At 38.0% G+C, this 14889-nt stretch overlaps 2 protein-coding genes across 2 annotated transcripts in view; both read left to right on the top strand.

Annotated features, from left to right (window-relative positions):
• Positions 1-1059, top strand: part of LOC122086743 (eukaryotic translation initiation factor 2 subunit alpha homolog) — a 10327-nt gene extending 9268 nt beyond the window's left edge. Inside the window, exons 2-3 of the mRNA XM_042655719.1 lie at positions 329-427; positions 603-1059. Of these exons, the coding sequence (XP_042511653.1) occupies positions 329-427; positions 603-758 (255 nt within the window). The 3' untranslated portion in view covers positions 759-1059. The remainder of the gene's footprint in view (positions 1-328; positions 428-602) is intronic.
• A 995-nt stretch (positions 1060-2054) lies between these two features.
• On the top strand, positions 2055-12883 carry LOC122087658 (probable methyltransferase PMT23). The gene is made up of 8 exons (XM_042656856.1): positions 2055-2958; positions 6914-7063; positions 7749-8019; positions 8154-8264; positions 8482-8653; positions 9094-9339; positions 11547-11741; positions 12385-12883. The coding sequence occupies exons 1-8, from the start codon at positions 2425-2427 to the stop codon at positions 12587-12589; spliced, it is 1884 nt and encodes a 627-aa protein (XP_042512790.1). The 5' UTR covers positions 2055-2424; the 3' UTR covers positions 12590-12883.
• Positions 12884-14889: the final 2006 nt, after the last annotated feature.

The raw sequence follows: 14889 nt of genomic DNA, 5'->3' as shown, positions 1-14889 counted from the left end.
AAAAAAAAAAAAAAAAAAAAAACCCTCAATTTCTCTTTAACATCAATTTTTACCACCCTACTTTCGGTCCTCGTTACTAAAGTTATATTCCATATACTCTTTTTGTTCTACTTATATTAAAGCCTTTGATTTCAAGGTTGATCTCCGTAATTCCAATTTCCAAAATAATATAGCAAAAAACTGTACACACCTCCTAAATAACATGGTTTGGCTCATTTTATATTTTGAGTATTACTTGTCATCCTCCTAAATCTTGGTTATAGCTTTCATACAAATTTATTAATAATCCGCTTTCACTGTATGTATATATCATAATATTTATGTGTAGGAGCAAGGGATATCTGTTCTTAACAATGCAATCAAGGCCTGCACTGAAGCGATAGAGAGTCAGAAGGGAAAGCTTGTAGTCAAGGAGGCAGCAAGAGCTGTGAGTGTTAACTCCTAACTTTCCATTTATTTATTTTTCATTCCCTGCAACTCTGAAAGCACTGATTTTGCTTCATGGTTCTGTGTGAAGGGACATGTTTTAAGAAATTTAGAAGCCTCACTAACTACTACATCTGACTCTACTTTGGGGGAACTGATTTTTTGCATTTCTTCAGGTGAGTGAGCGGGAAGATAAACTACTTGCTGAGCACATGGCGAAACTTTCTTCTCAGAATGAGGAGGTTAGTGGTGACGAAGACAGTGAAGAGGAGGAAGACACGGGAATGGGAGAAATTGACGTGGTAAATACAGCTGCCGGACTAGCAGAATGAAGGCACAGCATGTTAGATTGAAGTTGGGACCTCTATTTTTTTCCATGGCCCTGGTTGAGAGTAGTTGTATAGAACCGATTTCTTGGATTTTGTTGCCAAGTCCTTACCGGAGATCGCAGTTTATGAATGGCCATGTTCCCAAGTTCATTTGGAGGATACTTTGTAGTTTATTGCATCATGGAACAGTTTATGCTATTTGATGAACATTTTTTTTTTTTTTTCTTAAATGTTTGATGAACATTAGCGAGTGGAAATTGTTTGCCATAGCCTTAGAAAGTTGCAAAGATTAAATATTTTTTCCGTTCCCTTCGAGTAATAACAGCAAACTGAGGATACTAGACTTTTTGGTATAATATTTTATGCTTTATCAGCAAAAACTGTCTTAATCAATCTTGGCCTAGTTATTTCAAGGTTCTGACCAACCCACAAAGGCATTCGGGTCTGCCTCCCATTCAAAACTGACCTCAATTTGCTGGCTATATTTTGTGGTTATGGCTACCTGTAGCTAAAACTAAAATTGCTGGATTGTGGTTTGACTAAATGGGAGATATTTACACATGTTCTTTGGGGGCCAGGGCATGGTTTTAAGTATTGGTTTGGGATCGGCCATATCGGATTGGTATTGGCTGATACCGATCTCTGATCTGAATCGATTATTAAGGATCGTTTCAAGGGTAAAAGAGAAAAAATAGTTTTTTAAAAAAAAAAAAAATCAGGGGTAAAATGAATCGATACCCATCAATCTGGTAGAGACCTATCGATATCATCCCTTAAATCCTTGGGCCAGGGGTGATGACCACCCCTTCCCAGCATGAATGCAAAATGAAGTTTCTGTTGATATTTTCTAGTGTGATTCCATTGATCCCTATGAAGGTCTGGCTCTTCCCACAAAAAACACTTTTCTAATAAATAATTGATGAAGAGATCATTTACATTTCCTCATGAGAACCCACATGTGCATCAGTATGGGTTGGATTTTTTGATTTCATGGGGGTGGGGGCAGTAGTTTCATACACTTGTGTTGGATGCGGTTTCAAAATTGGTGAGTCGAATCATTCAATGATTCTTGGGACCGATTCCAATCCGATTGATTGGGTATTTGGGTTGGGTTGGGTTGGGCGATTGGTGAGCGAAAGCTTATTTATTTATTTATTTATTTTTTGGTTGGAGAGCGAAGGGTTTTTCCCTCCCACGTTGGAGTGATCGAACTTGCAACTTGACCGTTAACGGTGAGGGAAAGTCATGTTCATTGATCTCAATCGCACCGTATCCCACAAATGTGTATCCCATATCCCAAGTTCCACGGAAACCTCTTGGAAAAGCCTAAGTGCCTAACGACCCGAGAAAATTTCCTTTCTGTCAAGTGCCATCCCTTCTTCAGTAATTCAGTTATGTGATCCACCACTTTAACGACATTTCAAAGTCACCGCCGTAATCCAACCCTCTCTCTTTGGTCTTTCCTTTATTTTCTGACCGACACTCTCAATTACTATGCATTACAGCTTCGGTGGTGGAACAATCTCTGATTCATCAGTTTCTTCATCCATGGACCCATTCGAATCTTGATCTCTCCCCATTTTTCCTGCTCTTCCTCTCTGTTTCTTGAGAAGAGAAGAGAAGATAAGAGAAGAGAAGAAAGACGATCCGATCTCTCTCTAAAGAACGCATGATGGAACCATCGGTTCGGTCTCTCATAAAGGAGAGGAAATACCCATTTCTCTTCGCTTGCTTTGTCCTTTTCCTATGCTTTTCTCTTCTTGTCTCCACCAACAACCGTTACTCTTATCTATCCGTCACTGATCTCCAGAAATCTCGTCTGATTTCTTCCTCTCCCGATAATCCCTTGAATGCACCTCCTCCACCTCGTCTTCTTCGTTCTCCTTCTCCTCTTCCTCGCAACTCAAGTTCTGACAGGAAAGAGAAAGAACAAGATGGGCCAACAGTTCCTTCTCCGCCTGATCGGACTTCTGACGGTGATAGAGGATTGAGTTTAATGACTTGGGAGCTATGTAAGATTAAGGGGTCGATCGCTGTTGATTACATACCCTGCCTTGATAACATGAAGGCAATAAAGGCATTGAAGTCGAGACGGCACATGGAGCACAGAGAGCGCCACTGCCCCGATCCTAGCCCTCGCTGTTTGCTTCCTCTTCCCCAGGGTTATAAAATACCCGTTCCCTGGCCGAGGAGTAGGGACATGGTGAGATTGATACTTTGGTGAGTCTGGGTTACTGTATTGTTATAGCCTTGGGTTTCGATTCTTTCTCTTTCTCCTTCCCCTTCCCCTTTAACCTATTAAATTAGACTGTTTTTGGCCGTAGATGCTTTGGATTTTAACGAACTAGAGCATTTAACTAGTCAAACCAGCAATTTTAGTTTTTCTTGTTTGGTTTCTGATTTATAGGTTTCCCGGACTCGTTGTTGCTTTGAAAATGAGCAACCTTAGAAACTACTGCAAAGTATTGCAACACCCATATTTATCACACTGCTAGAATATAAACAGAAAATGTCTTAATTTTGTACGAGTGAAAAATGTGAAACTGGATGAGATGAGATTCGTTATTAATCATTTCTGTTACAGAAGCAGCATGAAACATGTCGTAAAATACTTTACATAAAAATGTGTAGAAAATTAAAGTTTATAAAAAAAAAAAAAAATCAATGTTTTGAGGGTCTTCATGGAATGTTCTTTCCATTCTCACTAATCAAGGGTTTTAGAGTGGATTCATACTCCAGAAACTCTAGCGCTGGACTAGGAAGCCTTGGACGGGCTGCCAGATTTATAACAAAGTTTAGAAACTCCAATGAACTGATATCCTTGGAGATTATTAAGAGTGAAGCAACATGAATAGAATATTTCTTAAATCAGATAGTGTAAAAAAAAAATAACCATAGGAAGTGGATACCATGAATTTAATAGAGAATTTTGGGGATATATCTTGCACTGCATTTGTTCATTAGTTGAAGTATAAACTAAAATCTTATGCCACCAGGTTGATTCATTTTGATTTCCTAAATTAGGAGTTGCCCACAACACTCTCAAATTATATAGTGATAATGTCAGGATTGTGATATGATGAGTTCCATATCACTACTTACAAGCTTAACAACATCAAAGTGAAGATTAGAAAACCAGGAATAGTGGCCATTCAAAGAATTGCCTTTTTTCTACCAGCCATTTTAGGCCATATTCCTGTGGAGAAGGGGGGTGGGGGTTGTCACAACATAATAAGCCATCCACCCCTATTTTTGGATCCCTTCCAAGCTGACCTGCAACTACTCTTCAACATCAAAGTGAAATTATTGGAACCTAGAAGAGGAGTCACTCAAGGAAATACCTTTTTCCATATGGCCACTTCGAAACATATTAGATTGTCTGTATAAATGTGAAATCCTAATTTTATAGCAAGTTGTATCACAGAAATTGGATGTTTTATATATTAGACCAATCTACTCCAATGAGGGTGTGTGCAGTTTAGGAGGCTTTCCACCAGCATTTTTTAATCCACTCCAATTTCAAAAGAAACCTGAGAATATCCAAGATTTCTGCTTTATAAGCCCAAGATTATGCTGCTTTAATGGTGCATCAAAGAAAAAGTTTTCTTTGAACATGATAATCCTTCATAGAGTCTTGATAGAAAACCCATAACTTGTCATGTTTCCGTTTCAAACTGAGGCATAGATATTCTCATAGAAGGTTGATGTGGAGGATTCCATTTATATGTTTCTTTCTCGTATGGAAGACTTGGGGACTAGTAAGAGTTCTACACCACCAGAGTGCTGGATTTGCTGCAGGGAAGATTAACAAAGATACCGTGTGATTGGTGGCAGCTGCCATGGCATCAAATGGTTTATTATAAAACCACTAGAAACTATTAACTTCCTTGCCTAAATCTTCCCAAGGATACAATGTTCTCAAAGAAAAATGCAATGTTCCGAGGGTGGGTTAGACTTCTCAAGGAGATGGCTTAGATTATTACTCTGTGGTAGCCAGGTGGATGGTTACTTTGGAGGCTTTCAGTGGATACCAGTTGACTATATTATGAGACTTTGGACTTCATTTGTCTCTATGCAAGTGGCTATGCATGAATCACGAGTACATTCCTCTCCTTCTAATGGGATCAAACTAGATTTTGATGTCATATCTGTGCCCCTGGTCTGGCTGATATTTGAGGGGATTTAGAGACCAAGAGGTTATTACTATGTCGGTTTCTTCTGGCCCTTTTGTTGTGAGTGGCTCAATTTCTGCAAATTAAAGCGGGAGCTTAAAGGCGTACAAATTGCATTTTCCCATGGATGGTCAAGTGTGGTGATTAAGGGTACATTTGGCGTTGTTACATGCATCTAATATTTAATCAGGATAGTTAAGTCCCTCAGAAGGCCTGGGAACTTGACATTTAATAGCAGGATGCAGTTGGGTAATGCATTGGCTGATCAATTACCTAAGGCAGGGCATGGGTAGACAACTAGACATCATCTTTATTTGGGTCATTAGCATGTTTTATAAATGTCTGGGTTGGCAGCTTATGGTCTCTTGTTGCTTTTTTCTTTGGAGAAAATGTTTCTCGTTTTCTTAATATTGAAAAATTCATACTTATCATTGGGATGTTTTCTGTGTTTGTTCCCATTGCTACAAGTTTTGTTTTCCAAAGCTAGGGAATAAGGTAATATGGCCGAATGATGGTTCAAACATGTAGGTGTTTGTGCTTGGCTAGAGGATCTAATGACTATGAAGTTCTTGTAGGAACGTTTTAAACACCTGTTTCGATGAAAATATTGTAGAAATGAAGTCCCCATGCAGGAGTCATTACACATAAAACCACATTTCATTTCATGAGAATAATCCCAAATACTCATACATACCGTCTTTGTAGTGTGCATTTGGCATTACTTTTCTACATGTATGTGCAGATGATCTAGTCTCAATTTATTAATCTAAAGTTGAATTATGAACAATCATTGTTCGGAATGACAATATTAGTTGGATTGTTGTGAAATTCTTTGGTGATTGGCATGGAAATTAACCATGGCATGATGATTCCAGAGTAGGTGCGATTCCCTAGAAATTGAAGTGCTTAAGCTATCTTCTATTCTTCTTCTTCTTCACCCCCCCCCTCCTTCTTTTCTTTTACTCTGATATGGAACCATGTATTTTTCCCCTTGCTGTTCAATTGAGTTTCAGGTAAAAAAATTCTACTGGTATTGAAATCTCAATTCCATAACTTAACTCTAGAAACGATTGTCATTGAACAGTATAGAGAACTAATCCATTGGCCATCCATTTTCCGGTTTTCCATATTGCACACCCAGTAGATTTTGTTCTTGATCATCACAACATTCTTAAGATTCCAGTCATTCCATTTTGCCCTATTTTACAACTATTTTAATCCCTTTATCCTAATCCAGCCTAAAACCCAAATACCATCCATTGACCTTAGCCCCTTTTTTCCCTATCTTTGCATATCCTTTCATGTTTGAATTTGATTCACATATTTTCAAATACTTAATTCCATTAAAGTAAACATTAATTTCGTAATTTGATAGTAGATCTGACATTAGTTGGTCTATATCAACTTGGTTTGTCATTGCTTTGTATGTTTCAGATTATTGCTCCACTTCCCTTACCTTATTTGTGTTTTTCTATTAATATGATTCTATTTGCCTATTTCCACGGACATGATGATACTTTGACTTTTAGCTACATGTTTTTGTGTTGTTTAGATTTATGAATAGCTGACGTGGTTTTTTATTTAATGAAACAAAACATAGCCTATCCCACTTCCATACTGTGATTACTTATGATTCTTTTTCCTTGGCACTGTTTCTTTTTTATCTCATTACATGTGCTCTTGATTTCTGATTCAATGAGAGTACTGTAAGATGTATCTTCTATCATATACTGGCGAATCTAGTTTTTTTTCTTCTCCTAAACAAAATGTTATTTGTGTTCAAAAAAGTCATTTCCAAGCTTGTGTAGTGCTTCCAAGATAGGTAAGTAGGAGACGATCTGAAAATCATTTGCTTCAGACGAAAGCTTTGTAGTGGCCCGTCGCATGTCTGGAGGCTTAAACTTATGACTGTTGAACTTACTTTCTCTTCTTTGTTCACTTCCCTAGTAGATATGGTTGATTGATTGCTTTTTTACTTTATTCCAGATTTGGTTTGACAACGTCCCTCACCCTAAACTTGTTGAATTCAAGAAGGACCAGAACTGGGTCCGGAAGTCTGGTGATTACCTTGTTTTCCCTGGAGGTGGTACTCAATTTAAAGGAGGTGTGCAGAACTATGTTGAGTTTATAGAGAAGGTAAATTGCAAATTCTATGTTGATTCTCAACACTTGGAATGGTTCCTGAAAGATATATATATTTCATCCAATGTCAAGATGGAATGATAAGTTGCAGGTTTCTTTGTGACAGTGGGTGAATGATGATTTTTCATCTAGAGTAGTTCATTACTGGTGTAGCCACTGGTGTTGGTTTTTCCCCTATAATTTCTTGTTTTAATTGGACTGATCTGCTTCTTGTGATTTTATCATTTCGGTGCTAATGCATGAGAGGGAAAAAAGAAGGAATCTAGTTGAATGACATCTTATATCATGTAAAAGACTGAGGAACAACTTTTGTGTGATCCTAACCTTGGTAGAGCTAGTGTTTCTATTAGTGTTTGAGACTTTATACTTGTAACTAATATACTTCCAAATAATATTTTTTCGCATGCTTTAAAAGATCTTTTGATACATCTTTTTGTAATTTTTTTATTATAAAAGAATTTTATTAAATAAAGAGAAATTAAGAAGGCACAGAAATTGTACGACAATGGCAGCACAGGTCACACTCAATTGATCAGAATGCAATCCTTTTTGTAGTTCTTATTTGTGAGAAATTTTTCTGTGCTTATTGATTTACTTGGATGGAATTTAGCTTTTAGTTCCTTTAATATTTGGTGGTCAAAATTTATTTGATTTTGAACTGGCCTTTTGATTTCGCTAGACTCTGCCAAATATTGGATGGGGAAAACAAACAAGGATTATTCTGGACGTTGGTTGTGGTGTTGCAAGCTTTGGTGGCTACTTGTTGGAGAAAGATGTTCTTACCATGTCATTTGCCCCAAAGGATGAGCATGAAGCTCAGATACAGTTTGCTTTAGAGCGGGGTATTCCTGCCATTCTTTCTGTCATTGCGACGCATAGGTTGACTTTTCCTGATAATGTCTATGATTTGATTCACTGCGCACGATGCAGGGTCCACTGGGATGGAGATGGTAGGTTATACTTCCACATTTTTTACTTGGCTAACCTTGGTATCTATATGGAGTTGTATTTGATGTCACTTTGCTTCTGTTCCTTTAGTTAATTATGTATAAGTCTTTAGGAATTTTGGGTTGAAAAATTATAGGTGGAAAGCCACTAATGGAGCTCAACAGAATCCTTAGGCCTGGAGGATTTTTTATATGGTCAGCAACACCAGTTTATCGTGATGATTCAAGAGACCTGGGTGTCTGGAATTGTAAGATCTTATATTTTTCCTCTCTATAAAATAGTACTGATTTTCATGTTCACTTAACTCCTCCCAGACTTGGATAAGTGTAAATTTTGTTGGATGCTTATGAAAGTTGAGCTGTTTGGTCCTTGAAAAATGGAACGTCTAGTAGAAATAGCTATGAATTTGTAGGGTTTTTTTAGCACGATAATAATTAGGGTTTAAATTTGATGGCTTCCTGCAGCTATGGTTGCTTTGACAGAGTCCATCTGCTGGAAAATGGTAGCTAAGACGGTAGACTCAGATGGAATTGGGCTTGTACTATATCAGAAGCCTACCTCGAATACTTGTTATGAGGAACGCAAAGAAAGTGATCCCCCATTGTGTGATCAGAGGGACATTCAAAACACTTCATGGTACTTTTGTCCAGTGAACCTTGATTTCTTCTAATATTGTCAATATTATCATCATTGATATTAGCATGTGTGAAGTATCAGGTCACACCTCCACTGTATGACCCACTTTGTTCACTTTCAACTCTTGTATGAACAGGAGGTGCCCCAAATTTTCCAAAGTTGAGTTTTCAACCAATTTCCAAAGCATTCTATCTTCATGTTGGAGAATTGAATTCAGATGAAACTTGCCTGATTGATTGATTATAATAGATATTCGAGAATATTTTAGTGATAATGAATCATACACATGACAGATATTTGGGCTGTCATGAGACCATCAAAACTTTGTTTTTTCCATACTATCATCATTATCATGTTTATTGTTTTTCTCAGTTTGTAGGTGTAACTAATTTCCTTTACTTTCAGTTTTATCGTGATGCTTGTCTTTGTTTGTGAGGCAGGTATGCACCCCTTCGTAGATGTCTTCCCCCTCTTCTGCAAAGGGGCTCAAGTAACTGGCCCACACCCTGGCCTGAAAGGCTGAGCAGTACACCTCCAAGTCTATCAATGGAACCAAGAGTTGAAGAAACCCTTTCTGAAGACACAAAACACTGGTCTGCACGCATAGCAGATGTTTATTTGGGTGGTCTGGCAATCAACTGGTCAAGCACACGAAATGTAATGGATATGAATGCCGGCTATGGGGGGTAAGATGCATAGCTAAATGAAATTGGTTCCTCTTTGTTCATTTCCTGGTTTTGTATGGGTTTTTTGCTTTTCATTTTCCTTTAACATATATGGGAAATTAATAACTACCGGTTCACTTTACTAAGCTTGGTTGGCAATGGCCCTTGCTTTTGAACCATGTGGAGGGATCATGTGGTTTCTCTACTGATTGAATTATTGGATATGTTAGCATCCTCTATGAAATAGACACATTTCAAATTTTGGTGGCCCTCCCAGTTGAATGGCCTGCTGTATGCTGAAGTTCCTCCGTAATATTGATCAATTGGCCTTATTTTTGTCTTGTAATAAAATATTGGCTTTCAACCATTATTTAATCTTTATACTGCCATGTGATGTACTTAGATTTTTCTTAAAACTTACCACGAGTATGGGGTAATTTGTACTACATGTTATCTATCAAAAAAAAATGTCCTATATGTATACCTTATTTTGGGTGCATGCTGATGTTCAGTGTAGCAGATTTTTTGTTTGTATATTGAGCTTGGATGTATGACCTGGGTTACACACTGTTCTGATATTCTTGGTGCACATATGTGTGGTGAAATGTTTCTACACGTTCTTGGTCATCTTAACTGTTTGGCATTCCATGTATTTAACTTCTCTCCTAGTATTTTCCACCATTATCTATCGGAAGTTGAATCTCAACCATTTCTCAGAGCTTGAAATGCTCACATGATAAAACATGTTAGGGTTGGGATTTATGAGTGTATAATAATGCATGCAATGTGCCCATGCCAAAAAATTGGAGCATCAAGCTGTCACATGTCAGTCTATCAGTAAAAAATGCTCTGATTTGATGGATTTTTAATGAGGTATTCTAGTAGGAGGGAGTATATGAACCAAAACCAGCAACCAAATTTTATTAACAGAGAAAAGACAAGTCTAAAAAAAAAAAGAGCAACCCAGTGCACAAGGCTCCTGCTACTGCAGGTTTTGGGAGGGGCAAATGTATGGAGCCTTACCTCCGGCTTCGCAGGAGAGGCTGTTTTCAAGTTTCGAACCTGTAACCAACATATTGCAATAGTGCAACATATCCGTTGCGCCACATGCTCACCCACTAGAGAAAAGACAAGTCTGATGTGGCCAAATTCTGGTTGAGTGGGCTAACAGAGAAGGAGAATAAACCATTCAAGTCTGAACCAGAACCAACGGTCGGATTTGAGCAGATCAGGAGATTACTAAAGTAGTAATTTGATGGAAATTTGGAATCAGATTTAGAAACATCAGTGTTACAGCAACTAGAAGGTAGAATAGCAAGAGAAACCAAAATAGAAAGTGAGTGAATGGATTTAGAAACTAGTGGACCAACATGGAAAGTGAATATAGAAAATAGAAACTACCAAAACAGAATAAGAAACTAGAAAATAGCAGTAAATAATTCACAGGCTAGCTAGTAGATTCAAAATAGAAACTAGAGAATGGAATTAGAAAGTTGTGCAAATATAATAGCAAGTGTTATGCAAAATAGTAACTAAAAGGAATGCTAGAAACAAGCATATAATGGTGCTGCCACAAGATTCAAACTGTGGCAGAATACTGCTATCAATGTGGAAAAATATAAAGGATATGAACTAGGCTTCCCACCTAGAACTTGACTAGCATCTCACCAGTCCAACTTGCCATCCCACCAAGCTACCTTTGGCATCTCACCAAGGGCTTCACTGCATGTCACAACAAAGGAGTTCTGAATCTCATGGAAATCAGCAATCATAAACTTAAAAAATTGTTCAAATTGTTGGGGTAGTGTGATCCCCTACACTTTATTTATATCTTCAAAGAAATAAGAAAATAGGAAACTTCTGCATATGATAGGGATAATCTCTTACAACTTAAGTTTTTTCTTCTAGTAACTTCTATCCATGAGCCTGCTTCCAGAACATATAAAATGTCGACCCAAGTTTGCTGAACTCACACATCCAAAACAGTATTCGAACTTCAAGACAGATGCTTCTTGATCCGCACATCAGTCGTGTAGACCTTTTAGATGCTTTCAAAATCTTATGTATGATTTGTTGCATTGTGGGATTGAAAGTTTATATATGCAATACTCAGTCATTAGTTTGCAACTCTAAATTCTATCCATTTGTTAACTGTATGTTATTGAAAGTCTTTGATAAAAAAATTTCTGCCCCTCTGGGTCTTGATGATGAGTTTCGGCAACTTGCAGATTTGCTGCAGCACTTATTGACCAACCACTTTGGGTGATGAATGTTGTACCCATCAATGGGCCAGATACGCTAGCTGTAATTTTTGACAGAGGGTTGATCGGAATTTATCATGATTGGTGTGAAGCTTTTAACACTTATCCTCGAACTTATGATCTCCTGCACTCCAGTTACTTATTTGGAAATCTAACACAGAGGTATGACCAATATTTCATCTAATTCAGTACTCGTTAAATATGAGACATGATGGAATATACCAAATATGCGGCAACCTAGTCTACAGTCCAGAAGGTTTCCACATGTTGCTCATACTATCCTGTATGTGTTCTAAACTCTAGTGCAAAAGCACCATGCCATATGACAAATGAAGCCTTTTTTTTTTTCTTTTTGTTCGTATTTTCCTGTTCTGAATTTAAAAAAGGGAGAGGTTTTCTTGAATGCCCATTTAGGAAGGGCTTCCTGTATGGTCCAGATATCTATCATGTTGTAAGGTGGATGGGCTGAAATTTTATTGTGACCAAGTGGTCACATGTTTGAGTCAGGAAACAGCCTCTTTGCAAAGCACTGGGTACGCTATATTCAAAGGTTTCAGGTTCACATTTCAGAAGTTTTAGAATTAATGGAGTTAGCCAAGTGGTAAAAATTATTTTAATGATCTGGTGGAAAAATTGGAACTATTGAGAAACGATTGAAAATGAATTGATCGCTGAGAATACAAGGGACAATTCCAATATATGAGATGATATATAATTGAATGAGTTTGAAATTTGACATGGTTTCCACTATTTTTAATCTAGTAGTCTACCATGTACCTGAAATTTTGCTTCCTTTTTTGGTCAGGTGTGACATTGCGGTGGTGGTAGCAGAGATGGACCGGATATTGAGACCGGGTGGATGGATTTTGGTTCAAGACAAAATGAAAATGATTGATCAGCTGATTCCCATTTTCAAGTCTCTGCACTGGGAGATTAATGCACATGAGGAACAGTTCCTTGTTGGTAAAAAGGGTTTTTGGCGTCCAATGGTTAGAGGGGCCAAAACATGATTTGATAAAGAGTCATTCATGGGAGATCTTTGTGGTTCAAATGCCATTGATGTGGGAACAATTACACCAGAGAAGTGGATGATGGCCTCTTCTATCATTGCCCCGTTGAGATATGTGATTTTTGTGGGTGACATCTTTCAGTAGGGCCCCCCATTGGATGGTTCCCGCTTGTGTGCCATGTCACCTGCCTCTTTTGTTTATTGACAAAGGATTAATCCTGATAGTTGCAGAATCAATTGGCCCTTCTGACATTATTTATGTAGTACGTTCATAATAAGACCATTTTCCTTTTAATGTTGCATTTATTTATATAAACCCCGTCACAGATTATGGCTATAGACACATAAATGTCCAAGTCGAGTAGGATTGGAAAACATGGAGTCCGGGTCTGGATCGGTCCTGGCCCATTCCAATCTGAATTGGCCTGAGTCGGTCAGAATCGATAATTTTTTACTTGGATTGAGATATAATAAAGTGTAACACAATAACAACACAACTCAGCCTTATCCCAATAGTGGAGTGTAACAATGGGGTTAAAAGATGGTTGAAGAAGCAGAGGCTCAAAGGTGAGAGACGGGGGGGTGCTTGGCATGGCCAGCCCATGCTATGTGCAGGGATGGCCCACTATGCGCCACACATGTGGCACTATCTTTGGATCTACCAGGCTGATTTTGATGTCTTTTAGATTACTGCGAACTTATTTTTGAGTACTTTCCATCCATATGGTGTTCAAATCTAAATTTTATTGGGAACATAGTAAAAAATATGCGACATGCAGGGGATCTACAAAATATTTTTTGAATTGAATAAGGATCAAACAATGTCTTATTTAGATGAAATTTATTCGAATTGAGTTCAAAATGGTTAAATAAGACTATCCTTCAAGTTTTAGCTCAATTTGAGAAGGTTTGGATACCAAAATCATGTCAGGGTAAAATGATCATTTTCTCTACATAATCGCCACAAAGAGTTATATGGGCTTTGATCATGATCCCTGGGAGGGTCTCCCACGCATTAAAATGCAACGAGTTATAAGCCAAACTGCAATCCACTTTGTGTGTGAGTTTGGGGATCCAATGCAGAGAGGAAGAAGGAAGGTGGAGGGTGCAGGAACTGTGGGGAGGGCTATCGAAGAGTCGCAGAGGGCAAGACTCAAGAGGTTGCAGAGGGTGGAGGGGTGTGTGTTTTTGAGAGAGAGAGAGAGAGAGAGAGAGAGAGAGAGAGAGCTTTTCATTTTTTGAATTTTTATTATGTAATTGATTGATTCTGGTTTCTCAACGAGAAAGGAAAAAAAAAAACTGTTTGATTCTGGAGCCGATCCCATGAAATGGATTGGTTGAGGTGAAGCGGGGTCCTGATGGTCAACTAGCTTAGACATTTCTAGCATTCTAGTCTCCCACCAGTCCACCACCAAACGCTTTCATTCATTCAATGCTCACATGCAAGAAATGTACATCAAAATCAAACATGGAGGAAGGTTTCCTTCACACAAGGATTCTCTTCACCCACAATGATCATCATCATTAGTATGTTAGAAATAAAAATATATATAAATTTTATTTTTTCACTCCACACGTCAAAACCCGTGAATGAAGAGACCACCATGGGTAAAAGAGAACTGATCAGATCCTCAATCATAAGATATCAACACTTTTAAACCCTTCAGCCTTTAGGGTTATGAATCCGTGAAGGTATTGCCAGGACCCCAAGGATTTGATGAAAAGAAGGGGATTAACCTAATAGCTTTGCTCAGGAGAAGTGAGAGGAGAGCTGCCAGAAAGGTATAAGGAACAGGGAGGGGTCAGGAAGAGAAAAGGATCCTGTTCATTCAGCCTTGTCTTGTAACTTTTGTTTTGGAATGCTGAAGACACCATAATCAAGGGAGTAAAACAATAAAATGGAACAAAAAAAAAAAAAAAATCCCAAAATAGGTAAGTGAGAGAGAAAGAGAGGCAACATGGGTAGCAATTGCACAACATGAAATTCCCTGTAAGGATTGCTGGTTGCTTGGGAGTTTGGAGCGATTGGTGGGTTTGAGGGTTAATATAATGGAGCTATACAATATTATAGCTTATGGGTAGAAGGGTCGGCTACTGGTCGTTTTCACACATTGTGGTGGTTGGTCCTGGTTATTGAAATATAAAATACGAAAAAGAAAAATCCTCAAATTTGTATTCTATTTAATATTTTTTTGGGTGGGTTTTTAACAGTTTTCACTTTTCATAGGAAAAGAAAAACTGCTGCTTTCATCATATAATAGATGAGAGAGAGAGATAGACAGAGAAAGAGAAAGCGAAAGA

This window comes from Macadamia integrifolia, chromosome 8, assembly GCF_013358625.1.
Source record: "Macadamia integrifolia cultivar HAES 741 chromosome 8, SCU_Mint_v3, whole genome shotgun sequence".
NCBI lineage: Eukaryota > Viridiplantae > Streptophyta > Magnoliopsida > Proteales > Proteaceae > Macadamia > Macadamia integrifolia.
The sequence above is the reverse complement of the archived record's forward strand: the minus strand, read 5'-3'. Positions and strand labels throughout refer to the sequence as shown.